The 27,968-nt window shown below is 39.0% G+C and overlaps 1 protein-coding gene across 1 annotated transcript; it reads right to left on the reverse strand.

Moving 5' to 3' along the window:
- Positions 1–27,640, reverse strand: LOC129777638 (ribonuclease Z, mitochondrial). Its single transcript, XM_055784015.1, has 7 exons — positions 26,988–27,640; positions 26,373–26,930; positions 26,233–26,310; positions 26,063–26,173; positions 1,892–2,265; positions 1,673–1,833; positions 1–1,614 (listed from the first exon to the last, which is right to left on the reverse strand). Exons 1-7 carry the CDS (start codon positions 27,560–27,562, stop codon positions 1,024–1,026), a joined length of 2,448 nt encoding a protein of 815 aa, XP_055639990.1. The 5' UTR covers positions 27,563–27,640; the 3' UTR covers positions 1–1,023.
- Positions 27,641–27,968: the final 328 nt, after the last annotated feature.

Genomic DNA, 27,968 nt, shown 5'->3' on the forward strand with positions numbered 1-27,968 from the left:
AGATGCATTTTGCTCATCATGACAATATCGTTTTATTTTCCTTACAAACGTTCTCGTTATATTTGTCCATTCCGTCCAGCGCAAATCAGTTCAGCTATACTCGTTCGCCCGCAAATACTTCGTTCTCAAACAGTTCGTTCCCAAACAGTTCACTCTCAATCAGTTCTTTCCCATACAGTTCACTCGCAAACAGTTCGTTCTGAATCAGTTCGTTCACAAGCAGTTCACTCTCCATCAGTTCACTCTCAAACAGTTCACTCGCAAACCGTTCTTTCGGAATCAGTTCGTTCACAAACCGTTCGCTCGCAATCAGTTCGTGGGAAGAATTACCGTTCTTTGAAAAAGAACGACCGTTCGTTCACTCTTTTCGGCGTACTAGTTCGTTCGTACCGTTCGTGAACGGTTTGCCCATCTCTACCCTTGATAGTTTTCTTCGGAACAAACTGGTCAATTGCATAAAAAAGTACATGCGACATGGACATTGCGGCTCCATTAATGTCGCGGTCGTTCAGAATGTCACTCCAGTCGATAGTTGAGAAGAAACGATTCATCATTGCGAAGTTTGATTTACGATACTTATAATATGTTGATTCGATTATATCTGTGAAAATGAGCGGTGACGATTCATGTAATGAAACCAGGAGTGGTGGGTGATGATGACACAATTTCACAAGAGTAGATGAAGCTAGAGTTACTGTTGTATTGTGGACCATCTCTTAATTTACGAAGCATAGAGTTGCATGAGTTTTTCCAACTTCTTTTCTTCTTGCTGTTCTTCCCTTTTATGCAAGGGATCCGTCACTGCTGCTACAATGTATTTCGATAATAATTATAACAGTTCCCTTATGAGTTTTATTTCAATAAATTATTTTGAATAAACTTGCTTTACGTCATGCATAACAATTACCACTAGTTCCATATGTATAAATATTTTTTATTTAAGCTTAAGTATGTAATTTCATAATGAATCGGGATCGTGATCAACTTCTCATAACATTTCGCGCGAAATTATCGACCATTAAGTTACCTATTGGGTGAAGTCTCTTTACTATTAGTTCCACTGCCCCCTTCCAGTCGCAATTTCTTGTTCCCTCGCTTGATAGCTTTCTGCTCCATTTCCTCGTAATGACTGATGAACATCGCCTTCAGGGCGGGATAGAACAGCGACAGCTGGGGCAAATCATCGATCGTTACCTCCATGTTATCGAAAGCTATCCCCAAGTTTGTCTCTAGTTCCGACTCGATACGAGGGATCTTCGCGTACCGTTGGCTGAAATGTGTCAACAGAGTAAACTTGGCGTTCATTTTCTTCCCCTGCTCGATCGCTTGGGACAGGGTACTGTGCATTTTAACTCGCGCTTCAGCCTCGAGCTCATCCTCCATGGTCGATTCATGGATTAAAATGGTAGAATCTCGTCCCAGATCTACCAGATCCTGACACGGCATGGTGTCCCCACTGTAAGTGATTTTCACTTCCTCCCCTAGCTCGCCTTTTTCCCTGGAAGGCATTCGTAGCGCTACTCCGAATGAATGGGGACAGTGCCGAACGCGACATGTGGCAATCTCGGTTACTCCGAGCTCGAGAATACGTTCGTTCCGGAGAGGGCTCTCAATCTGAAATGTTTGTGATTAGTGAAGCTTCCATCAAACTATGGAGAGATTCGATACGCACCAGGTCAGCATTCTTCACCAAAATGTACTCCCTGTGCAGCAATTCGAACCGACAGTCGTAAAGCTTCAACCAATAGGAAATCTGCTCCGGAGCTAGCAACAGCACTTTTTCACTGTTAGCGCCCAACAATCTTCGTCTCATCAGAAGTAGGCCAAACAGACCTTCAAATGAATCATCATGGTTAATGAAACATTTCCTTACAGTCATTCCCCCACTCACCTAAATGATGATCCGCATGCAGATGTGAGATATAAATTGCCTTTAGGGATCGGAAAACTTGCTCAGCCCGGTCTTGGCCATACAAGCGAACGATCTGACCTGCAGTTCCTTCGCCACAATCCAGCAGAATCGAGCTGTCGGGGGCGGTGTGCACCAGAATAGCACTGACGTTCCGGGTTTTGTTCGGAATCGATGACCCAGTGCCGAGGAACACCACCCGGGGAAATTTCTCCATACGGGACACTTCGGAACAAGCACGCAAGGTCTTGTGAGCGGCCAGCTTTTTCCGGAGATCATCAAGCGCCGATTTGAAGTCCGGTAGGGCGTCCAACTCTTGCAGGTATTCGGACGGGTTAAGAGTGGCTTCCAGTGTGCTGAAACGAAGCGAGTGAATTACTTGCATTGAACGTTTATTTATTAAGGCTTGAAACATTTAGAACCTGTTTCTGAAATCTTTTGATAGCATTAGGAAAGCCTGTATCTTTCGAAGGTTAAAATTTCACTTTGACCCGTTCAGTTTTGAAAAAGTTTAAGGCTAAGATAAGATCAGACAATAGGGGGTCTTTTACGGACCAAATTTCTGTCAGATACGGACCAAATTTCTGTCAGTCGTTCTGATTTCTGATTGGTCGATTTCGATAAATTTTGTAAACAAAGTCGATTTTTCCAGTGTTGCCAATAAAAATAAATTACGTTGGGTTTGTATTGAATTTAGAAAAAAAATGAATTTAATTGATATTACGATACTTAGTTTAGAGGAAATGTGAAGGAATTGTATACACGTTTTACCTAATTATTTTGTTACTATATTTTGATTGAATTGAAAAATTTATATATATATATATATATATATATATATATATATATATATATATATATATATATACATCCATTTCATGTCAAACCGATATAGTGCTCCTCAGATTTCCATGAAAAGTGGTAGTTTCTTTCTTTATTGCAAAATATTAGACCCGTATTTTTTATTTTTTCGTTAGGGTGACCTTTTCTTATTTTAGGGTGGTCCGAAAAATCATTTTTTTCAACTTTTTCCTAAAAGTGCCTTTTTTAAAAATTCATAACTTTTGAATCACTGAACCGATTTAGATGATCGATAAATCAAATTGAAGCCAATTAATCTTTTTTGACAAAATATTAGGCTTGCCAAGAAATCGAATTTTGTTTTCGTAACTATTGATTGTAGTTGTTTTTTGTTATTTTTATGTTTTTTGTTTTTATGTTTTTATATTTTATGTTTTTTCTTGAAAGCTGAGGATTTATTACATAACATATCTCGATATCAGATAGGCTTTTTTGTGTTTTTGAGTGACTTTTCAAAGTTAACCGGTCGTCCGTAAAATCATTTTTCCACTCTTATCCAAAAATAATTTTTTGCAAAAATTTATTACATTTGAACTACTGAACTGATTGAGATGATCGACATATTAAATTGAAGCCAATAAGCCAATCTTTTTTGAAAAAATATCACACTTACCGGAAAGATAGGATTCTAGTCGCATAGGTCTAGTCTAGTCACATAAGAATATTGAATGAAGACTTAAAACATGTTAAATTTACAAAATAATGACTCTAAAACGAAAAAAACACCTCTCTAGAACCCTCTTTCCAAGTTCAATACTTTGTATCTCTTCCCATTCCTCATTCGCGGATGCAGCTAAGGTCGGAATTTTTGTAACTCCATTTTCATTGTATTTCCCATCAACAAAATGAGCCTGTATATATACTAGTATTAGGATACGTTTTAGAATTAGTTTTTAATACTTACGCTACATATTCTTGTGCTTGATTTGATTTCAAAGAATGGAACTTCTAATTCACTGTTCACGCAAAATCGAATCCATTCTTTCCGAATATTTTTGTCTTGAGGGAACCGATAAAATTTATACTCAGGATGAGTATCCGTCCTTCGCTCACAATTTAAGGCTTTACACTTCATTTTTATTTTTGAATTACGTTTTGTATGAATAAAATGGCTTCCTAACGTTGTTTTGGTTGTATTCCTGCTCATATAATAAGATAGAATGTTTTGGTTCAGACAATGAGAATCTGCATAACGCTGTAACGGTTGTCAGATTAGATTTATTTGCTAAAAAAAATCCCAAATTTGTTTTGGAAACGATTATATTATAGATATGGGTATTTAAAAGACTTATTTTATCCTTTTAAAGCATATTTTTGAGATTGTCTATTTGAAAATATGCAATAATCATTGAATTCGCACCAACCAAATGTTACGATTCATTAAAATAGAAATTTGAAAAATCCGATATTTTATAATATTTGGCAGCTCTGGCATCTTCATGTCATGGCTTCGTTTTTGGACGACGAAGAAGAGTGAGAAGCCAGTTGTCTGGTCTTGTCTTAGGTTTAAAGGCCCATTTATACGTTGCTAGTAGCTGACTTCACAACGAGCAGCTACTGACCCGGTGAACTCGCTTGACAAATGGTTGACTCGCCTTGTCCGTTCACACAATGTGAGCTGCTGACAAGAAACTAGATACTAAGTACGGGTTTACCAGAGATGCCAGACGATTTTTCAAATGTCCATCAAATAGTCAGAAACAGCAATCAGGTCCGAATTTGACAGATGATTGATCCGAAATCAACTTATTTATTGGCTGTTTTCGGCTTAGGTTTTCAGTTGAATTTATCATTACACAATTTTAAATTTTATCGCGAGACACACGCTGGCCGTGTTTACAAATACTTTGTGCTGAATTTCTTTGAACTGAGGGTACTATCCGAAAAAAGCAGAAAGAAAAAAGGATTCGGGCCAGGAATTGGATGCAAAGAAAAGGAGTAACAAATACAATACTGGAGTAACTCCACGATGATGATCCCCGAGAGTACAGAGCAGTGTTGGAAATAACACCTGAAAAAGTGAAAAAACTGTTGGATTTAATTGCTCCACAAATACAACGCCAATATACACTCATGAGTGAAACTAGAAATGATGTGCCTTTCTTCTGGAATATGGAATATATATCAGATTATTGTCGCTATTTTTTAGAACCTCGAAAGCATCCATAGCTTAATTAATTCCGAAAGTATGTGGTGCTACAAATGGCAGTCTAAAAGATTTTTCAAAATTTGATTTACTTCGCGTTGACAGCAGCTTCGTGTACCAATTTGTGAAATGAAAATGATAGTAGATTCGCCGGAGGAATAAATACGTCTCAAAAACTAAAATAATGAATGAAAATATACTTTTTTCAAATCGAATATGTATTCTGTTTCTTAGAACAATACTTTTTTTTGCAAGTTGTGAGTGAATTTTGAATGAAAATTGTGCCCGATGATGATTTTATATTTAGATTCCCAATAAAACTGTCTCAATAAGAAAACGTGCCCCGCCAGTGTGCCAAACAAAATAACAACGATTCCGTTTAGAAACTATTAGGGTTTTATTTGTTTTTCCAATATTTTTCAAGTCTATAAATATCTTCGCATATTTTCAAATATCTTAAAAATAGAGACATTTGTTTACATTTGGCATCCCTGATTCGAACGCTAAATTCTGTTTTTTGACGTTTTGAGGGATGCGAGTGCGAGTAAATTCAAAAAACTTTGAAGTAGCTCGCACGCCGAATCACACATGACACTAACTGGCATGATGTGTTCACACGGTGTGAGTAGCTGCACTGCAGTAACTGACTAGATCGACTCGTATGCTTACTCGCACCGTCTGAACCCGGCTTAAGGGATAGAAACCGACAGAAGGAATTTGAATTGACATTGAAAATTCGACGTGGCTCGGTACTGAAATCGCGAAATTGCTGAAAGTGACTAAATTGAACGTGTATTTTCTGCTGAAACATTTCCTTGAACATACAACTTTTGTTCAGGTGGATCAGGGCGCGTCGTAGTGAAACATTCTTCTGTAGGAACCTTGAATCACTGCGACCATTAGTCTCACATCTATTGTAGTGTACTCCAGTTTGCTGTATTTTCAAATCTTGTTCGTGGGTACAAAACTGCACATATCCGCGTTGACGGCATTGAGCTTCGTATTACGAAATGGGGGAGTAGGCATGACAATATGAGTTTGCAAAAGAAATGAACGTGCTTTTAAAATGAATATTATGAATTAAAATTATTTTTGACAAACCAAATTAGTACTCTATGTAAATGAAAATCACGTTTGCTTGCAAATAGTGAAAAAAAATCATACACAAATTGTGTCTAAAGATAAATTTGAATTATAATGGTAAGTTTTGGTGAGAATATCTGAAAATTCATAGAAAATGGTTTAAATTAGGGTCAGAACAACGTACTTCTAGTAGGCAAATAACGCCAAGAAAAAAAATTCATACAAACTTTAGCAATTTAAAACTGCCTTAGGGTCGACTAATCTGATAGAGAACAGTTGGCCTCATACAAACTAATATCGTATCCAGATGTCGACACCATTCCGCCGCCAACGCGAATATTCTCTGTTCCTGCTTTGAGTAACGTAAAATTGCAGTCTAATCACTTTGGTCACATTGCTGTTTTTTGTACATATAAATTAAATCAAAACCAATGAAATATACGTGATAATTGCAAAACAGAATAAACTTTCGTTTTATGAATTTATTCCGTTATTTCCTAGCGAAAACATGCTATATGTAAGTAAAAGTAGAAGTAAAAATACTTTTGTTCCTAATACCAGGGACAGACATACAGCTGTACTAGCGTTGTACGTGTACAGCGTTGTACAGGTAGTGATCCCCGATAATCGTTCGATTAATCGATTAATCGAATACTTCCTACAGAAATCGATTATTAATCGAACGAATACTGCGCAACCAATAATCGAAGCGAACGAATAATTTACGTCGATTAATCGATACAAACCCAGAGAAAAAAAACGTAAGGCCGATGTAGTTTTATCCTGAAAATCAATCATTATCTTTGACGCTCCCCTAAACTGGTAAATGAAGCCCAATGCCGTCAACGCGAATTGAGCTTTGTTTACAAGTTTAGGTAAGAGTAATGGCGGGTTTACATTAGGGAGATCTATAGCTATAGATGGATTTATTCACGTGAATATAGGTGTAAACGGGTGAGAATAAATATGATACACTTATTCGAGGTATATATAACTTGAATAAATTCAGCATATGTAAACACTTGTGAATTTCTCACTGGTGAAAAATCACTAAAGTTGGATGCAGTTCTACTTCAGGTGAATAAATTCACCGAAAATATGAATATATTCATATAGAAGTTCACGCTAGTGTAAACAGTTGATGCGATTTCTATAAATCTCATCATATTTCTTCACATGAATATATCACTAGTCTAAACCCACCCTAAGAGATAATACAGTAGAACCTCGATTTTCCGCGAGCGGATGATCCGCGACTACGAGTTCCTTAGTAAATCTATAAACCTTCCCGAAATTTGTCAGTGAGTGGTAGACTCATGCTCTTTTGTTTTGGTCATGGCTTTCACATTATCTGATCACTGATGTACACGACCATACAGATGGATAGTTCAATATTTTCTGTATTGATAAAACATGGTTTTCATGCTAAAAATATCTTTTTTCAATGCAACCTCACTTTTAGCCCTTTATTGCGTTATCCGCGATTTTCGTTATACGCGGTGATCTAGCCCGACTATTCCGCGGATAACCGGGGTTCTACTGTAATTGATTTTCAGGCAGAATGAACACTTTTTTGATTCCAGAATGCTTTCTCGCAAATGAGAAAATCAGTCTAACAAATTATTTCTCTCAATGTGACGATTAATCGATTAATCGATTATTAGAGGCGATTAATCGTATCGAATAACAAACTGATGAAAAGTATTCGATTAGCTGATGAACGACTAATTTCAAAATCGGGGATCACTATGTACAGGTACCATCGTAGCATGACAGACATACTTCGGTTGTACATTGTACCGGATGTCAAACTGACAATAAGAAATTTGACCAATTTTCACCACATACTTCAATGAAAAGTGGTTTTATTTAGCGTCTAAACTATCAAACACAGCAAACAAATTTGCAATCTGCGTTATTAACTCAAGAGAAAGTCAATGAATGGAATGTTTACCAAGTGTTTTGATTCGGTTTGTTCATGCTACCCACCACTAACCGTCTATGGCGCTGCGCACAGTACAAATGTAGCCATGTACAAGGCGCCTAGAAGTATATCCTAAGGTGAGGCCGTTTCGTCACTAAGTTGGTTAGGGGAGCGGTATATGAAAACAGTACAGAAGAAAGCAGAAGGGGAATTACTTGCTTGAAGTGTGAAAGAGACAGACTGATCACGAGCGAGCTTGGGCACAAGCGTATTGTGTTTTGTTTACAAACAAAACACAGTAGACTTCCAATATGGCTGAAGAGTGGTGTTAGCAAGTTGGCCCACCTTAGGTATACTTTTAGGCGCCTTGGCCATGTACAGCGGTAAAATAGGTCGGTACAGGTACAGCGATTGTACCGAGTTGCTTGCATAGTTCTAGCGCTGTACATGGTGACAGACATACAATTTTCGAAGTACAACGGTAGTACAGCTGTATGTCTGTCATAAGTATAATAGAGTACTTTCAAGGCATGACAAAAAATCCACTTGCGTAGTTTTACCGTGTTTTCTTCATCGATGCTCGACCTCGTTTTTGACAACTGATTGTTAACATCTGACAAAAATATAATTTTTGTTGCTGTTGAGTTAACTTTCGTGCTTGTGACGTGTTTTTGACGCTGGAAAAGCTTCCGGAAAATGGGTGGAGAGCAAATCTCAATACAGATCCGAAATTCGATTATGCGTAATTTTCAGCATAAAGAGTCTCAACGAAATCTGCATGTTGTGCCTTGTTTTATTCTAAATTAGCTATCGACCTTTTCCCTTTTGAGATGTATGATGGTCAATAACTCCGTTGGTGGGCCACAAGCTTGCTTACATACAAGCTTTCTTGCCCTTACATATAATTTGCCCTCATTCTGTCGGGTAAACAATAAAAAATGACTCGACAATTGGTCTCATCTTACTCCTTATGGAATTTTCTACTTTATTGCAATCTATGCATGAATAACAAAGACCTACGTTCGATCTCTTTACTACTTATCATTTTATTTATCTGATGGATCATCTGTCCGTAACATACGGGAACAAATCTGCATATACGAAACGTCTTTCTGCAATCCTTCCAATCAGAATTTCTAGGAGCTGCTTCGAAATTTCTAATGATTGCTCCGATAGCTGTTCTAGCATAAATTACAATCCGACGTCAGCTTCATAGAGGGTGCAGTTCCTCTGCAATAGCAATTCAACAACGATCAGAACTGGTTCGAGGGCATCAATCAATTCCTTTATCGCTGTCAGTTCTTCATCGCTGAAGCTCATCTAGTGTTTCGTTTCCAGATCGAGCAGCGATTTTTGAACAAAAGTCGTAGAATCAACGCAACATTGCCAGTTGTGCTTCTTCGATCTTGTTTTGATTCTCGAGTAATATTTCAAAGCGGCATTATGAATATCACGTTATTATGAATATCACGCTACTGTCATGTCACGGAGAAAAACAAGTATATTTGTCACTTGTGTTTTAGATGGTGAAAGCTAGTCACACGAAATGGAGTAAGATTAATTTCGGATTTATTTAGCTTTTTTGCTAACATTTTGAATCGTCTCTTGCTTTTTAGGAAAGAAAAGATAAATCGACAGCGATTCACACGTATCCAGAGGACGTAAATTTGTTTATTTGTTATCGGTAAATGCGCTATGGGATGTAATTGAGGACTAAAAAGGTAGCTCCCGTAGATCGATTGAAACATGGCGAAAGGTCTAATTTCGGTTGTTCTCCATGAATAGAAATTTTTTGTTTCGATTTTAAGGATTAGACTAAGCGTAAGAACACACTGGACGGCTTCCCCGCGCGGATTTTGCAATGACAGACCGCCGCGGGGCCTCGATAATGGAATGTGAATGAGATAAAACACACAAGGCGGAGCGGGTACGGCCGGTTCTAAAGTCACTGTTGTAAGGTTCCTCATTCTCTGCGGTGGCTCGATGGAGATGATGCGCCGCAACGGTTTTGTGATAGTATTAGTGTTTATGCGGTGCACATGAAGCAAGGTAATAGTTAATGTACTATCGGTGAGCCAATACGTGAAAATCACTCTGCGGTCATGTAGCTGCGGATTCTCGAATACTACCCAAATTATCGAGAAATGCAATATTTCAGACGTGTGCGATCAACTTCTTTTTCCCTCTCGCTCAGGTAAACATCCCTCTTCCGTTTTCCACCATTCTGTCTTTATATACCTCCCCTCTAATCCACTTACTGTCCAAACAGTTGTACCTTGTACCATAGACTCGTCTTGCATCCGTCTATAAAAATATGATAATGGCCGCTAGTGAAGCCGTCGAAAGCCGCTGAATGTGTTTTTCATCGAGCTCCTGCTGCGACTTGTCATTGCGAGAATCGCGCGGGAGAGCCGTCTAGTGTGTTTCCACGCTAACAGAGAGTTACAACCCCATAAAATGACAATGGAGGCCACTGGCACAAAACGAGCATCATGATTGATTATGTATAATATTGATTTGTTGATATTTTGAATATAAAATAATAACTGTAATGTTTTTCCAACATTGCAGAGCTGGTTTTTGTTATTAAAACATTCACAATTGGTGGACAAGACCCGAATGAGGACGATAGTTACATCGAATGAGGCCATTGATCTTTTGTTTTTACGTAATAGATATTTTTAACGATATTGTTTTGAAGACATACTTTGAATGAAAGAATATTTAAGTTTAAAATAAGGAAAAAAATGAATCTATCATTGCAAAGCTTTTAAATTAATAATTTTCAAATTATTCTCTAGTTCTTTTTCCATAATTTTGATATCCGTCTGAAGAAAAGCTGAATCATTTTCTGCTTTTGGAAAATTCCTCGCAACTCATCAGGTGCTTCATATGAAAATTATGCTTCTGACCAACGCTACTGACCAGTTTCTGTTTAAATAATTATATCAAACTCCATGTCCCGTATATCAAATTACACGAGAATGGGAAGGATAAGATGATTAAACTTCCCATACTCCCATATGGGAGTAGCTTAGATCATACTGATCATGATATGGATAAATTCGGGTTTATTCTGAGATATAGAAGATATTATTATTCATCATAATTGTAGAAACGGTTCTTAAAAAATGATTTTGACGTTGACCTATACTAAGTACTTCTCATTATTCAAACGAATAAGACAGAGTTGAGTACAAGAGTATGCGATACATCGATTATTAAACTCATGATAGGCATGCTTTATCTCTAGAGTAATTTATAGAAAGAGGAAATAAAATTACATTCCCATATGTTCAAAAACTACATCATTCAAGAGCAACCAAGTATTCCTCCCCATCTTTGAACCAGCGTTTGATTCAGCAAACTAACGCACCAAGCAAATGATTCATGGAATGATTCCGAATAGTTGGCATTGAAATACCGAATCATCGAGGTATAATCGCAAACTTGTCATTCTAAAACATACGTTCAATTAAATGGAATATTATCTCATACACTTATTAATTTTACCTACATAACATTCAAACGTCCGAAATTATGCAACCAACATAATGTTCAAACTCCCGGAATTATGCAACTGACATGTCTCTTGTAAACGGGAATGAACTCTTTCACTTCACGGGGTTTATTTTTACACGCAACTGTCCGTGACAATGGGCCTGATCACGAACGTCACTTCACGGTGAAAACGAAGTGAATTGGGTACAACCAGGGTATAGTAACTTCAAGCAAAAAAGTGGGACCGATTCGAGGTTGCTTTTATGTAAACAGTAAACTTTTTTTACACTCTAAAAATTGTACCGACTTGCACTAACACCTGAATGATATTGTCAATTTGTGCGAGATACCTCAAAACAGCTGGGAATAAATATTGTTTATATATACAGTAAGTTACATTTAATGCGACGTTTAGATTATTGGACAGACCTGTAATGTGACACGTTTAATTTGACATTTTTGTAAACATCGAGTTCGGGGGCGTCTCCTCAGCGACACTGAATGGTGCCTCGAAATGTCGTATTAAATTTAAATTACTGTATTATATTGTTATTTATGTTCGCATCATAAGCAACGAACACACATTTATTTTCCACTTGCAACAGTATTCACGATGATTGGATGGATGAATATACGACTTATACATGCATCTAGTACGACTATTGTCATGCGTATATACGATTTACTATAGACAACCAAAAAAAACGAATAGCGGAAAACGTTCTTGATAATTATAATAATTATTATTGATTTTTGGAAATACATGTGTGTTTGGAATATCACGTTTAAAAGTCCGAATATTTCCGATTTCAAGAAAAGTTAAAGTTGCTTTTTTTTATTTTTAACTTTTAAGAACGAAAGATTATCTGTTTGCCGGTCTTTTGCGTTCTGATAAGCATAATGACAAAAAAAATTAGTTCAACTTCGTCATTCAATTGCACTTAACTCAAAACTGTAAACATGAGATTATGAACTTGACAAACCAAGCTGCCAAGTATGCCAACCCAGCAAACATTAAATCGTATAACTATCGTATATAGATCATCGAATATCTGATATTTTGGGTGGTATATGATGCGCCCAAATAGCATATACAGTAAGTTACCTCTAATTCTCAACATATCGAGGCACTACTCAGTGTAGCATTAGAGGTGATCGGCTTGTAATTGGACATTCACGATTATAGTGGTAGTATTGTCGACGTCTGGTGGCGACTTTCAATCTGGGGCCATACTTTGGGTACCAAACTCGATGTTTACAAAATATCCAATTAGAGATGAAAATGTCCAATTATTTGTGTCCCATTACAGGTTTGTCCAATTAACTAAATGTCGAATTAAAGGTAACTTACTGTACATGCAAGGTTATTAGGCAATACCTAATAGCATAATAAGTCTGTTGTTATACGAATATACGATTCATCACTGCCATAAAAAAATGGCGGAAAATATTGAAGTAAAATGTTCGGCCCGGGGAATCACCATTTTTGTATGTATATAGAACCTTTATAAACATTTATGTTTGTAGAAATAATAATTAATCAATTGACTTTTAGTGATATAAATGTTTGATATGAGTGGTGGCGACGGTTATAAAATTGCTCCGATGGGATTTGAACTCTGGTTGTTTGGATTATCAAGCCGCAGCTATCTCGTACGGCTATCTGAAATAGGATTCTAGGGCATTTAAAGCTCTTACATATGATACGAAAGAGTTGCAATCGGATACGTCATTTCTGATTGTTTATTGTGCTTCAGTGGAAATATCGCAAAATTTATATAGAAATGGTTGTATCCGACACACGACCGCTTAGAACGTAGGACTACGCAATCGTTTTTTCTTTTGAAATTTGATGGTTTATCATTTAGAATATTATTTTGCGAATTCGTCGAAATTTCATAAATAACTCTTTAGTAAAAAGTTCCGGGGACCCTGAAAAGGTTTAATGGCTTGCGTAGTTTTGTAGAATCATTTCGAGAAGCGATCATTTTGAGCATTTGCGAGAATAATACACTAATTGGTCATAATGGTCATATTGGTCATAATGTAAGACGTAGTCCTACGTAAAAAATTGGAGGCGATATACATACATCCAAGACACATTACTTGTATGATATGTATAACTGGCATATTCATATGAAATTGGAGGCCATATACATGTATATGGGGTATATGATGTAATATAAACGATAATTATACGATTTCATTTTTCTAGGATGTATGTATATCGCCTCCACGTTTGTATGTATGGGCTGGCTAGGCGCATCATATACATGCAATTTATATTAATCATACTTGTATGTTTGTGAATATAATCCTCAAAATAAAATCATTACATTAAACCTTCGCTTCAAACAACTTATACAGTAACCAAATCACGCAATAAACATCAAGAATTGCTGGGAATCTCTTATCAATATTTGTTCAAATTTAAAAATGTGCTTAACTCCAGTTTTGTTGACAACTTTTATGCATTCAATTAAATCGTACAATAAATCATATATAATATAAACATAAACATTCCCACCTTTCATCCTTCATCGGACACCTCGTAGTAGAAATCTGTCAGTATGCATACACTCTCCTACGAAACATAGTGGAAAAAAATATATTCGTCGATGTAAACAAGCGGTGAAAAAGGAGACACTTTTCGACGAGTGATTTGTATGAAGTTCCACTGCCGTGGTACAACCTTATTACGGCTGTCACCGTGTGTGTAGAATCCAGAAGAGTTCATCCGTCGTGACAACTTTGATGAACTAGGTGTTATTATGAATACCGCGATACTGTCATGTCACGGAGAAAAACAGGTATATTTGTCACTTGTGTTTTAGATGGTGAAAGCTAGTCACGCGGAATGGAATAAGTTTAATTTCGTATTTATTTAGCTTGTTTGCTAACATTTTGGATCTTGTCTTGTCTTGTTTAAGAAACAAAAGATAAACAAACAGCAATTTACCCGCCTGGTGGCATTTTTAGAACGAAATTCTGACGTATCCAGAGGACGTAAATTTGTTTATTTGGATTCGCAAATGTGCTATGGGATGTAATCAAGAATTAAAAATGTAGTTCCCGTAGGCCCATTGAAACATGGCGGAGGTCTACTTCCGATTGTCCTGAATGAACAGAATTTTTTTGTTTTTATTTTCAGGATTAGACTAAGAGAGAGTTGCAACACCATAAAATGGCAATGGAGGCCACTGGCCCAAATACGATCATGATTGATTATGTATAATGTTCATTTGTTGATAGTTTTTCCAACATTGCAGAGCTAGTTTTTTATAATTCAAACATTCACAATTGGCGGACTAGACCAGAATCAGGACGATAGTTATAACTTTATACATTATAGATATGTTCGACGGTATTGTTTTGAAGACATACTTTGAATGAAAGAATATAAACATTGATAATAAGTTTCAAACAAGGAAAAAATGAGTCTATCATTGCAAAGAATTCACAAGTTACTGTTTTTAAATTCTTTTTCCATAATTTTTATATCCGTCTCAAAAAAATCTGAATCACTTTCCGCTTTTGTCAAATTCCTTGAAACCCATCAGATGTTTTCTATGAGGATTATGCTTCTGACCGACGCGGCTGACCAGTTTCTGTTGAAATAATTAAATCAAACCTCATGTCCCGTATATCGAATTACACGAGAATGGGAAGGATAAGATGAATAAATTTCAGAATCCCATATGGGAGTAGCTCAGATTATACTGATCGTGAGATGGATAAATTCGGGTTTGTTCTGAGATACAGAAGATATTAATATTGTGTAATATATCAAAATTGTAGAAGCGGTTCATAAAAAATGATTCTAAATATTTCTCACTATTAAAACTAGTAAGACAGAGCTAAGTACAAGAGTATGCGATATTTCGATTATTAAACATAATAGTCATGTTTTACTTTTAGCGTAGAATTACATTCCCATATTCAAAAACTACATTATTCCCAAGCAACCAAGTATTCCTCCTCATCTTTGAGCCAGTATTTGATTCAGCAAACTAATCATCGAGGTATAATCGCAAACTTGTCGTTCTAAAATATACGATTAATTAAATGGAATATTATCTCATATGCTGTATTTATTTTACCTGCATATAGTTCAAACGTCCGAAATTATGCAACCGACACAACGTTCAAACACCCGACATTATGCAACCAATATGTCTCTTATAAACGCGAATGGACACTTTCACTTCGCGGAGTTCATTTTCACACGCAACTGTCCGTGACAATGATGATAGACACAAAAAGATTAAATGAAGTGTAAGTGACGTGAAAGCGTTTGTGACAGTGATGTTCGTGATGAGATCCATTATTTATGGTGTAAAAATGAAAATTACCGAAATTACCGGTTATTGATTGTAAAATTACCGGTAATCAGGTAATGAAAAATGAGCCGATAATACCGGTAAAGCCGGTTGACAATTCCGAATCTGGACTATGCACGGATCGCGTACCACCTTGGCTTAGGGTTTTATCCATTGATTTCTTTATGTAATAGCCATGGATAACAGATAAAACCTTCCTCCTTGGAGGCTTTGAACCCACTGCTCTGGTTCTCAATAGTTTCATGTTCTTTCTCGGACAAGCTATGTACTATAGAGATGAAAATGATCTCAATCCGTCCAATTGCCTCCAAATCCGCCCCATAGAAAAAATATTGGGCAATTGTCATGCGGAAATCGAAGTAGGGTGTCAAAGTGAATCCGGATGCTGCAGCCATAAAGAGCTCAAAAAATAAAATGGCCACTGAGGTTGACAGAGAGTTCAAACTTTGATTATAAGTATCCTAGGAAAAGCACGAAAATTCGAAAAAACTTAAACGGTATAACCTTTTGAATTTTTGTACCTTCACCCAATCCCGAGATACAATCGGATTCCGGATTCCGGATTCTAAATGTTTCAAGCCTTATATAATTTATTCATAAGTGGAAGGAAAGTATAAAATGTGCCTTTCTAATAATTTTGATTTTTACAACCGTCGTTTACAGTGTCGGACAAAAACAGACCACTCTAATGCAAAAAATACAAATTAATTTTAAATGCCAATTCAAAGAAAGAGTATGCAAAACCTAGCGACAAATACTTATACTAGTATGACAAATTTGAAATCCGCAAGTTTAACGCAATCAAAGCAACCCGTTTCAGTAATACGAACTGATAGCTGTCAAAAGTTAAAAACCGGTGTTGTTTCGACCGACTTTTGAAGAAAATAGATGGTTTCTCGGTGGTATTTTGTGTTTTTCGGATCCTGGTAAGTATTTTTCATGATTTCTCTTTTTTTCATAAAGTTCTTGAATTCTAGTTACAGTCAACGAAAAATGCTTGTACGGAAACACAGCGCATGGTCATCCGCAAAATATCCAAGGCAGGCAGCAGCCAACACATCGCAGAGTACTTGGAACGATCCAAAACCTTCCAAAATCCGAAACCCCTGGACGCCCAAGGAAAACGACCGCGAAGGATGACTCTGCCATAAAGCGAGCCTCCAAGAAAGATGGACTCAAAAAAGATCCAGAACGAACTAAACTTGTCCGTGAGTTCCCGGACAGCTCAGCGGTGGCTGGTGCCCTGCTCCATAGATAGAAGCCACCGGAAGATCCCGATGCTGACGCCGAAGCATCTAAAGGTACGGCTAAAGTTCGCGAAAGACCACTTCGATTGGATCGATCCGCTACATGTCACAGTACACCACGAACACATTCAAGCATGGAGGAGGGAACATTATGATGTGGGGGGTACTTCTCCTGGTACGGGGTTGGCCCTCTGTACTGGGTGGATAAGATCATGGATCAGTACCTCTACGCCCAAATCCTAAGGGATGTCATGCTGCCACACGCCGAGTGAAAGATGCCTCTGAAATGGCTGTTCATGCAGGATAAAGATCCAAAGCACACCGCCAGGACCGTCAAAAAGTGATCCAGGAAAACAAAGTCGACCTCATGGAGTGGTCGGCGCAATCACCGGATCTGAACTCTATAGAGAACCTATGGGAGATCGTGGAAAGGTCATTGTACACGGAGAAGTCGAAGAATAAGCAGCCACTGTGGGATAGGATCCAAGCTTGCTGGTACGCCATCCCGGTCGCCACGTGTTAGAAGCTGGTGGAATCAATGCCGAACCGGGTGTGTGAAGTGATGCGTAACAAAGGTTACACCCTAGAAGCATTCCACGATATGAATTTTCTTGTTTTCTTTTGACGTAGGACTACGTCTAACCGGAAGATATAGGGGGTGAAATGGAAATCTAGGTACTGAACAAGTAGGAAAAAATGCAAGATTTGGAACGCTTATAACTCGAGCATTTCTCAATAGATCGCAACGGTTTTTACATCAATTGATAGGAAATATATCTACGCATCTATCATAATGAAAAACATTTCATTTTTCTTGAGATAAATAATTGAATAATTGTGAAATATCAAGCATTGTCAAAATGCACTATGTGCCCATTTTTGATTGGTCCATTTTGTGCTCCTCAAATCGTACCGACAAAAACGGGCAACCAGAGCAGCAGCGAAATAGAATGAAGCACGATTGGAAAGAAAAAAGAAAAAAATGAACGAAACATTGGTCGCAGTCTCACACATGCGTAATTCTCGAGCCAGCCAGTCAGCTTAAAATCCCCGCTCCGCTGCCGTAACGATCATTCTCATTCAAACCGTACACCACATCGGTTCGCATCACAACACATCAACAAACCAACCCAAGCAGCCATTTCTGGACATGGTAAAGGAGGAAAAGTGAAGGGAAAGGCAAAATCCCGCTCGAACCGTGTTGATCTGGAGTTCCCCGCAAGGGTAGTTAGGCCAAGCGCGTTAGTACCAGTGCACCAGTCCACCTAGCCGGCGTTATATAGTTTCGGCCGCCGAAGTGATCGAGTTGGCTGGTAAAGCTGCTCGCGACGATAAGAAAAACCGCATTCAGAACAGAATACATTCAGTTCGGTGGACATCAAGACAACAACAGGCAGTTGCAGCGAGTGGCGAATGGCAAACGCAATCGCAAAACGGTAGCAGGTAGCAGAAGAACAAAGTTTGTTCTTTATACAAACTGCTTTGGTGGCAAATCCAGAACAAGGCGGCATCGAGGGCGTTCGAAATGGTTTTTTTCAAAACCACGAGTACAAAGTTTTCTAAATTGGAATCATTCCATAAAACAAGGCGCTTTTCAGGGCCATTAAACCTTCCAAAAAAGAGTTTAGGAAATACAGTTCAATGCTTTCTAAAACATTATCCAAAATAATAATAAAACACAAATTGATTTTTTCATAATTTGTTTGCCAGGATCTGATGAGTATGTGATTTTGGCAGTTGTTCTGAGCTTATTGATAGTTGGGGACTTTCAAGATTATTCAATTTTCACCAATTCTTAAATTGTTTCCAGATTGAAAGTACAGTAATTTACAATTAGTTCGACATTTAGCTAATTCGACGGATATGTAATGCGACTTATTTAGTTGGACATTTTTGTAAACATAGAGATCCAAATTATGACCCCACATTGAAAGTGGACTCTGTACCACTGTCATCGCAAATGTTCAATTACAGGTTAAAATCGCCTCCAATGCGACACTGAGTGGCGCTTCGGCACGTCGCATTGAATGTAATTTACTGTACAACATGTCACAAAGCTGGATGGGAAGAAATTTTCCAACTGTGAAAGCTGTGGCGAGTGGCAAATGCAATCGCTAAACAGAAAGGTTTAGCCGAACAAGATGGGGATATCGAGTAATAACAAAACAATAAACTCTTTAGATTGAAGATAATTTTGTGATCCTGAAAAGGACCCTTTTTAGCCTGCATGTGAATCCAACGAGCGAACAAATCGTAATGAATGTATTTTTTTGCCATCGCTCCCTTTTAACGCTCATTCGTTCGTCTCGTTGGACTCGCCCCTCTGGCTGAGTCTGCCGATTTGTCTCTATCCTGTGAGTGTGTACCGCTAGAGTATAAAACACGCGGACCCCAAAAAATATCTTATTTTCTTTCAAACCGTAAACCCGTGTGGTTGTACGGCATCGGCATCGTGGACGTAACAAAGGAGGACAAGTTAAGGGAAAGGCAAAGTCCCACTCGAACCGTGCAAGTGTGCAGTTCCCTGTTGGTCGCATTCACTGATTGCTCCGCAAGGGTAACTAGGCCGAACGGATTGGTGCCGGAGCACCAGTATACCTAACAGGGATTATAGAGTTTCGGCCGTCGGAGTGCTCGAGTTGGCTTGCAAAGCTGCTCACGACAATCAGAAAACCCGCATCAAGAACAGAGCAGCTTCGGTTCGGCGCTCATCAAGGCAACAATTAGTTTCAGTGAGTGGCAAAGTGTTTCTCCGGCACGTCGCATTAAATGTAATTTACTGAACAATATGTCACAAGCTGGATGGGAAGAAATTTTCCAAGTGTGAAAGCTGTGGCGAGTGGCAAACGCAATAGCTAAACAGGAAGGTTTAACCGAACAAGATGGGAATATCGAGTGATAACAAAAACACAACACCAAAGGTTCTTTTCAGAACCATCAATATATTCATAAAGAGTAAACAGTAAACTAATCCATTTTTCAGGTAGATAGGTAGGTATTCACGTAGGAGAAGAAAATAAAACAATATATTTAAAATATATATAAACAATATATTTAATGTATATATAGAGGGGTCCCCTTTGTATAGTCCTACGTCACTCCGGTTATGTCCCCGACATTACCCACCCGTCTTTTTTCCATGAATTTCAAAATTCGTCTTAACTTTTAGTTGTTAAGTACGCTTAAAAAAAGGATTCCTCATCGATCAATTGTAAGAGCCGGACGTCTATTGTTCGTGCTCTGTTAGCAATAAATCGAAGCTGTTTTTTTTTCCTTTTTCTAAAGTGGTCGCAAGTGAAGTGCACCAAAAGCAACAGGAAGCGCCTCACTGGCAAGCCCGGATCGGTGGCCTGTTCATTCGTTCCACTGAACGCCGTCAACAAAACAGAGAAGTACAACAATAGATTTTGCCGTCGCGCTATAGTGTTTACCTTGTAGCGCGCGGCTTTGTATCGCTCTCTGAATAGGGGTGTTCAAGGTTGTTCGGACACTTAAAATTAATTTTTTTTTTTTTAAGAATTTTTTTTTGGAGAGTAATTTTAGTTTTGGAATATTTTTTTAGTTTACGTTAGTTTTAAGTTGAGTTTTTGCGCGCGCGTTTGTGTGTGCGTGTGTGTGAGAAAGTTTTTTGTTTTTGTTTTTTCATAGACGGTTGCGCACCGTTTGCGCAACCGTTATGGCGTCTGCTGATGCTATTGTTGCGCGGACGCGCTATTACCAACAGTCCTCAAAGGCACCATGGGTTGTTTTTTTTTCGGCCCAAGGAGAAATCGTTGAGAACTCTTGACATTTCAAGAGATTTGCTGCGTAAGTATCCGGATGTCTTGATACGTAAAGAGAGACCGGACAAACTGCGTGTAGAAGCACCGACTTTTGACCACGAGATTTTCATCAGGGAGTACCACATTTACATTCCTTCTCGAGATGTGGAGATAGAAGGCGTAGTCTCCGATGCGAGTCTGAGTGTTGAAGAATTGAAAAAAGCATCGGGTTATTTTAAGAACTCCCTAATTGGTGAGCTTGTGAAGATTCTGGATGTTAGGCAACTATATGCAGCATCTTTGGAAGACAACCAAAAAGTCTATAAGCCTTCACACTCGTTTCGGGTGACTTTCGCTGGTTGTGTTCTCCCGAACTATGTGAAAGTAGATAGTGTTTTTTCCGGTGCGCTTGTTTGTACCGCGGGTCTATAATTGCACCATCTGTAAAAATTTGGGACATTCTTCCAGCCATTGCGGCAACAAGTTCCGCTGCGGTAAATGGGGTGAAAAACACAGTGAGGATTCTTGTACACAAACAGTGGAAAAATGTATCCACTGTGGCGAGAATCCTCACGCACTACAGGAGTGCCCAAGGTACAAACAGCACTCCGATAAAGTGAAGCGTTCTATCACAGGACGCTCCAACTGGACTTATGCTGAAATGCTCAAGGCCGCATCAGCCGCTCATGATGAAAACCAATTTTCGGTTTTGTCAACTCAAGAATTGGACTCTGATTCTGATGAGGATCACACTACGGCTGCACCAGAATCTTCGACAAAGGATGATTCTCAAAAAAGAAAACTCTCTTCACCAATGATGCACCGCAAGAAAGATAAAATGATCCTCAGAAGATTGTCTAATTTCAAGGGTAATGGTAAAAAAACGAATCCGAAGACTTCTTCTCAGCCAGTTCCTGGTTGCAGTAAGGATTATACGCCGTTACCCAGAAGAGAGAGAAACAAAAACGCTGCCCTCGATCTTCTCATAGAAAATTCGCGTCCAATCAAGGATTGATAGCTTTTTCGGACATTGTGGACTTTATATTAAACACCCTCAATATTCAAGACCCCCTTAGAAGCCTTATTTCTGCCTTGCTTCCATCTCTGAAGTCTTATATTAAGCAATTGACTGTTTCATGGCCCCTCCTTGCATCAATCATATCTTTCGATGGATAATTCACCTAACGTAGTAGAAGATATGATCAATGTGCTACAATAGAACTGCCGTAGTCTAGTGCCTAAACTAGACTCGTTCAAATTTTTACTTCAAAATTATGACTGCGATATATTCGCCCTTTCTGAAACATGGCTTTCTTCTGACACAGAACTGAACTTCCACGATTTTAACATTATTCGCCTGGATAGAAATGATTCTTATGGAGGAGTACTTCTGGGGATCAAAAAGTGCTACTCTTTCTATAAAATTCCTCTCCCAGCTCTATCAGACATCGAAATTGTCGCGTGTCAAATAACGGCAAAGAATAAAGAACTTTGCATAGCTTCAGTATACGTTCCTCCAAATACTAACATTAGACGTAGTCAACTTTGGAATCTAGTCTCGATTCTCTCATCCCCAGTTCTAATACTGGGTGACATGAACTCCCATGGTACTGGGTGGGGTGATCCTTATGATGACGCTAGAGCAGCTATTTTTTACGATTTATGTGACGATTTCAATTTGACTATCTTGAACACTGGTGAAGCGACACGAATTCCAAAACCTCCGGCTCGAGAAAGTCGACTCGACCTATCTTTTTGCTCAAGCTCGCTATCATTAGATTGTCAGTGGAAGGTCATCAATGATCCCCATGGTAGCGATCACTTGCCAATCAATATATCAATCAAGTGTAGCCCGCAATCCACTGAACCATCTCGAGTTCCATTTGATCTAACAAGGAATATCGACTGGCAAAAATTTGCAACGGCGGTAACAATTGGTGTCGAATCAATATATATACTTCCACCATTGGAACAATATCGATTCTTCGTAGATTTGATGTATAAAAGCTCATTGGAAGCACAAAAAAGAAAAGTTCCTAGTGTTCCGTTTAATAGAAAACCAGCCACTCCTGGCTGGGACGACGAATGCACAAAATTGTATTTGAAAAAATCTAATGCTTTCAAAGCTTCTCGTAGACATGGAACATCCACACATTTCGAGGAATATTCGAAGCTTGAAATACAGCTGAAACAATTAATTAAAGCAAAAAAACGCGGTTACTGGCGCAATTTCATTGAAGGTCTTTCACGTGAAACCTCAATACGTACCTTGTGGAGGGTAGCTCGCAACATGCGTAACCGCTCATCTACCAACGAGAGTGAAGAATACTCCAACCGATGGATATTCGATTTCGCTAAAAAGGTCTGTCCAGACTCAGTTCCAGCCCAACATATTCTTCGAGAAACGTCTCCAAGCGGTGGACCTCTGGACAGACCATTCTCAATGCTGGAATTTTCTATGGCTCTTCTTTCATCGAACAACTCTTCACCCGATATGATTAAATTCGTTCTTCTAAAAAATCCCTACTAGAAAACAATATTGTGCCACCCGAATGGAGACAGGTCAAAGTAATAGCAATTCAAAAGCCTGGCAAACCAGCGCCTGACCATAACTCATACCGTCCGATTGCTATGCTCTCGTGCATTAGAAAATTGTTGGAAAAAATGATCCTTCGAAGACTCGATCAATGGATCGAGACAAATAATTTGCTATCAAGTACACAATTTGGGTTTCGTAAGAGCAAAGGAACGAACGATTGTCTAGCGTTGCTTTCTACGGATATTCAACTGGCCTTTGCGCACAAGGAGCAACTGGCTTCAGTATTCTTGGATATTAAAGGAGCTTTTGATTCGGTTTTCATAGAAATTCTGTCAGACAATTTGGACAGATGTGGACTTCCTGGAATTTTTAATAACTTCTTGTACAATTTGTTGTCAGAAAAACGAATGAACTTTACCCTTGGACAACTGACCACTTCCAGAAATAGTTATATGGGTCTACCCCAAGGCTCAAGTCTCAGCCCCCTTCTTTATAATTTTTATGTGAAAGATATTGACAGTTGTTTGGCAGAACAATGCACGCTAAGACAACTTGCAGATGATGGTGTGGTTTCCGTCAGAGGTCCCCATGCCGAAAACTTGCAAAGACCATTGAAAAATTCCCTAGATAACTTGTCTTCTTGGGCAAGGAACTTAGGGATAGAATTCTCGCCGCAGAAAACAGAACTGGTAGTGTTTACTCGAAAGCGGTCCCCAGCCCAATTGCAACTTAAGCTTTTGGGGAGAAACATTACCCAATCATTGACCTTCAAGTACCTTGGTGTCTGGTTTGATTCAAAATGCACTTGGAATACCCACATTACGTATTTGAAGCAAAAATGTCAAAAGAGGGTCAACTTTCTCCGTTCGATTTGCGGCACGTGGTGGGGAGCTCATCCGGGAGATCTCATAACGCTTTATAAAACAACTATTCTATCTATTATCATTGTCTGCGTATAGCCCTTGGCTGTATGCACTCAACGCATAACATGAGTCTCGAGGTTCTGGCAGGAGTTATTCCTCTACAGAACCGATTCTGGGAACTTTCTCTCAGAATACTGGTGAAATGCGAAGTCACGAACACACTTGTGATTGAAAACTTTGAAAAATTCTTCATCTAAATATACAATCTCGGTTTATGAGAATTTATTACCACTATATTTCGTCAGATATTTGTCTTCCATCGTTTACTCCAGATCGTGCTCACTTCACCATCAGCAGTTCCTCAATTGAATACGATCTGTCGATGAAACAAGCAATACTTGGGATTTCAGATCAGCTTCGACCAACTTTCATTCCCCGTATTTTCAACCGAAAGTACCAAAAAGTCAATTGCATGAAAAGATACTTCACTGATGGGCCTCGCCTCAATGGATCCACTGGCTTCGGTGTTTTCAATAAAAATTCGAGCGCCTTCCGTAAACTGCAGGAACCTTGTTCCGTTTATGTTGCTGAGCTGGCAGCAATCGACTTCGCATTGGGGATGATCTCCAACAAGCCTGCAGACCATTACTTCATTTTCTCGGATAGTTTCAGTTCGCTTGAGGCTCTCCAGTCGATGAAAACTAGTAGGCACCCATCTTATTTCCTCACAAAAGTGAGGCAGCAGATGAGTGCACTGATCGAAAAGTCTTATAAGTTAACCTTTGTATGGGTCCCCTCTCATTGCTCAATTCCTGGCAATGAGAAAGCGGACACTCTCGCAAAGGTGGGTGCCCAGGAAGGCGAATTGTTTGATAGACAGATTTCATACGATGAATTTTTCCAATTACTGCGTCAGAGTTCCCTCTTGTGTTGGCAAACTGATTGGAACACTGGAAGTCTTGGGCGGTGGTTATATTCAATTATTCCAAATGTTTCTTCGAGAGCGTGGTTCAAAGGCCTGGACGTAAGTCGTGACTTCATTCGTGTAATGAGTAGACTTATGTCCAACCACTACTCGCTAGATGTGCATCTCCACAGAATAAATCTTGTTCAAAGCAACGTCTGTCGGTGTGGAAACGGTTACGATGACATCGATCACGCAGTTTGGCAATGTACGGATAATTACGCATCCAGAGAGTACCTTTTGAATGCCCTTAGGGCCCAAAGAAGACAACCCTATGTTTCTGTTAGAGACGTGTTGGGAACTCGACATCTGCTATATGCAGTTGATCTATATGTTTGTGAAACGGACTAGCATAAGAATTTAATGCTTTTGTTTTTTTTTTCTTTTTCGTTATTAGTTTGTTTGTCTTGTCCCCTCATCTCACCGTCGCCCACCCTCGACAGATAGTCGAACACCAGATGCTATCCCTGGTCTTTATGCACAATGCTACAGTGCGTGCGGCAACTCTCGGTTGAGACAACGATACCTCATATCCATATCCCTAACCTGATCCATCCCACAAAAATTGTTGCCCCTCTAACCTCGAGTAAACCGCGAGTAATCGGTCGAAACCTACTAAACATAGATTTAAGTTGAAATTCTGTAAAAACAAATCATGAATTAGTGGCTCCGCAAAGCTCATGCGATTGAGCCTTACAAATAAATGAATTGGAAAAAAATACGCTTAAAAACATTTTTTAATGAATGACTAGTTTTAACTACAGATGTTATCAATTCCTTCGAACAGTGCTAATAAATGATTATAAATGGATTGAAGCACTGTTTTTTTTCCCAAAGTTTTGTCTTTTTTTTTTGTTTGAGCAGTGGTCTTAATATTTTGTTCGACACTGTTTATAGCCTGGAGATGTGTAAATGTTGTCTTACCGTTCAATGCCTTTTCTGGGTCGGATATGCAGATAGCTTAAAGATGATATCCTAACTAAATCACAGCCTTTCAATCCGTTTTCCGGTGTATTATAGTCGTTGTTCTGCTCCCTAAAATGATCAAAAATGATGCCAGAGGAAATGCAATGCAAAGTGAGTTCAACTCAAACCTAAGTAAAGGGAAAATCTGACTATCCAGCTGATTCAAGTGATACTGTATTCGATGACAGGCCACATATCCGGAAAAACTGCAAAATTAAAGGTTTGTTATAAAAGGATGGAGTAGGTTATTCAGCGCGCTCGTTTGTACCGATTTATTTCATTCAAAGCGATGTGCCGCGTGCTCGGGGAGAATTTATCCATAAACTTCTTGTACTCAGCAGTTCGCATCACCTCCAGAGTGCTGAAATGCAGCACGTACATAGCCTGATTTGAATCTTCGCTAGCAGTACTTTGGTAGGGTTCAAAGTGGCTGTTCTTCTCCTCTAAATCTTTCAAATACGCCTCACACGGAATATCGAGAAAGATAAACACCGGCCCAGGATCATTTGGGCCTCGGACGTCACTCGATTTTACCACGGATCCATTGGGTAAAGTCACATCATTCCCGTTTTTCAGTTGACCCAACAGGGGACCTGGTGGAACTCCTCGGTCAACGCACTTTTCAAGCGACAACTGACCAAATCGAAGCTTCAGTTTGCAGATGTATGCCATCACAGATTCTTCTTGTCGTTTGGTCCAATCTTGATGTTGTTGCTGCGCCAATCGTGGTCGCTTACCTAGCTCATGAGCGTAATAATCGGTGTTATCGAATGTCGTTTCCACCGTTATTTCATCATCTTCCGAACTTGACACTGATTGTGGTTCCCTGCAACGAAATTACAAAATAACCAGGAATATTTCATCATGCCGACCGGAGTCAAACCTTTTGATACGAACATATTTTAACGTCATGACGTGGTCCTCAAACACGTCACTCGGTTCGCATTTCGCTGCATCCACCTTCATATCCTTCAGAATCACAAACCGCCTCATAGCCCTGAACAGCTCATCCAATCCCGGGGGCCCATGCAGTGTCACATTCGGCACTCCTACATCCTGCATCGTCAAGCATATCCCTGGCAAGCCGCCTATCCGATCCCAGCAGGTTCTCGTCATAAAAATATTCTCCAGACAGGACAATTTCGTCTTATGCTCGTACGCGAGCCGTTGGGTACCCTCGCCACAGTTGAACAGATATCTCGTCTGATCGCTAAACAGGTAAACCGATGCCGGTGAGCCGGGTGCCCCGGAGCCGACTATTTGCAGGTTAACGATTCCTGGAGAAACTTTGATCACCTTTTGCTTCAACTTCAGCCGCTGTTTCTGCGCCTCGGCAATGTGTTTCGGATCTAGGGGCATTTCTGCAAGGATTTTCCGATACTTGGGCAGGGAGCTATACAGGCGGAGTAGAGTTCCGCAAACTACATTCGGTTGCGTTCTGAGCAGGAATTTATGCATAAGTTTGATCGAACGGTTGCACTGAAATCGATGGAAAGTGAGAAGCAACACAGCTGAGTATATGAATGAACCGGAATGTTTTGATTGTGGAACAACGTGTGTGAGAAATGTCAAGAATTTGTTTATTTTGTAATATGGAAACGAGATGTTAACCGATATAGAATAGGATTGGGCGATATCTGCTATCTAGGATCGATTCTTAAGGTGGCCGTACACTGTTTGCCCGGAGGTAAAATATTTGATATTTTTTGACAGATAAGGTTTGATTTGATATTTGTACAAACACTATTTTGTTTGCCACTCTTCAATTTTAAACAGTAGTAAACAATATCAAACACCGAACATGAAAAAAAATCAACTGAAATATCCAAGGTAACCTAACCATGTACCGACAGGTTCGAAGAAC

The sequence above is a fragment of the Toxorhynchites rutilus genome, chromosome 3 (assembly GCF_029784135.1).
Source record: "Toxorhynchites rutilus septentrionalis strain SRP chromosome 3, ASM2978413v1, whole genome shotgun sequence".
NCBI lineage: Eukaryota > Metazoa > Arthropoda > Insecta > Diptera > Culicidae > Toxorhynchites > Toxorhynchites rutilus.

Bases quoted from the DNA above. Each gene is read 5' to 3' on its own strand.
- LOC129777638 (XM_055784015.1), bottom strand. From the start codon at position 27,562: ATGCATAAATTCCTGCTCAGAACGCAACCGAATGTAGTTTGCGGAACT. The intron at 26,931-26,987 runs GTTTGACTCCGG...ATTTCGTTGCAG, and splicing joins AAATATGTTCGTATCAAAAG to GGAACCACAATCAGTGTCAA. The intron at 26,174-26,232 runs GTTTGAGTTGAA...TGATCATTTTAG, and splicing joins CAGATTTTCCCTTTACTTAG to GGAGCAGAACAACGACTATA.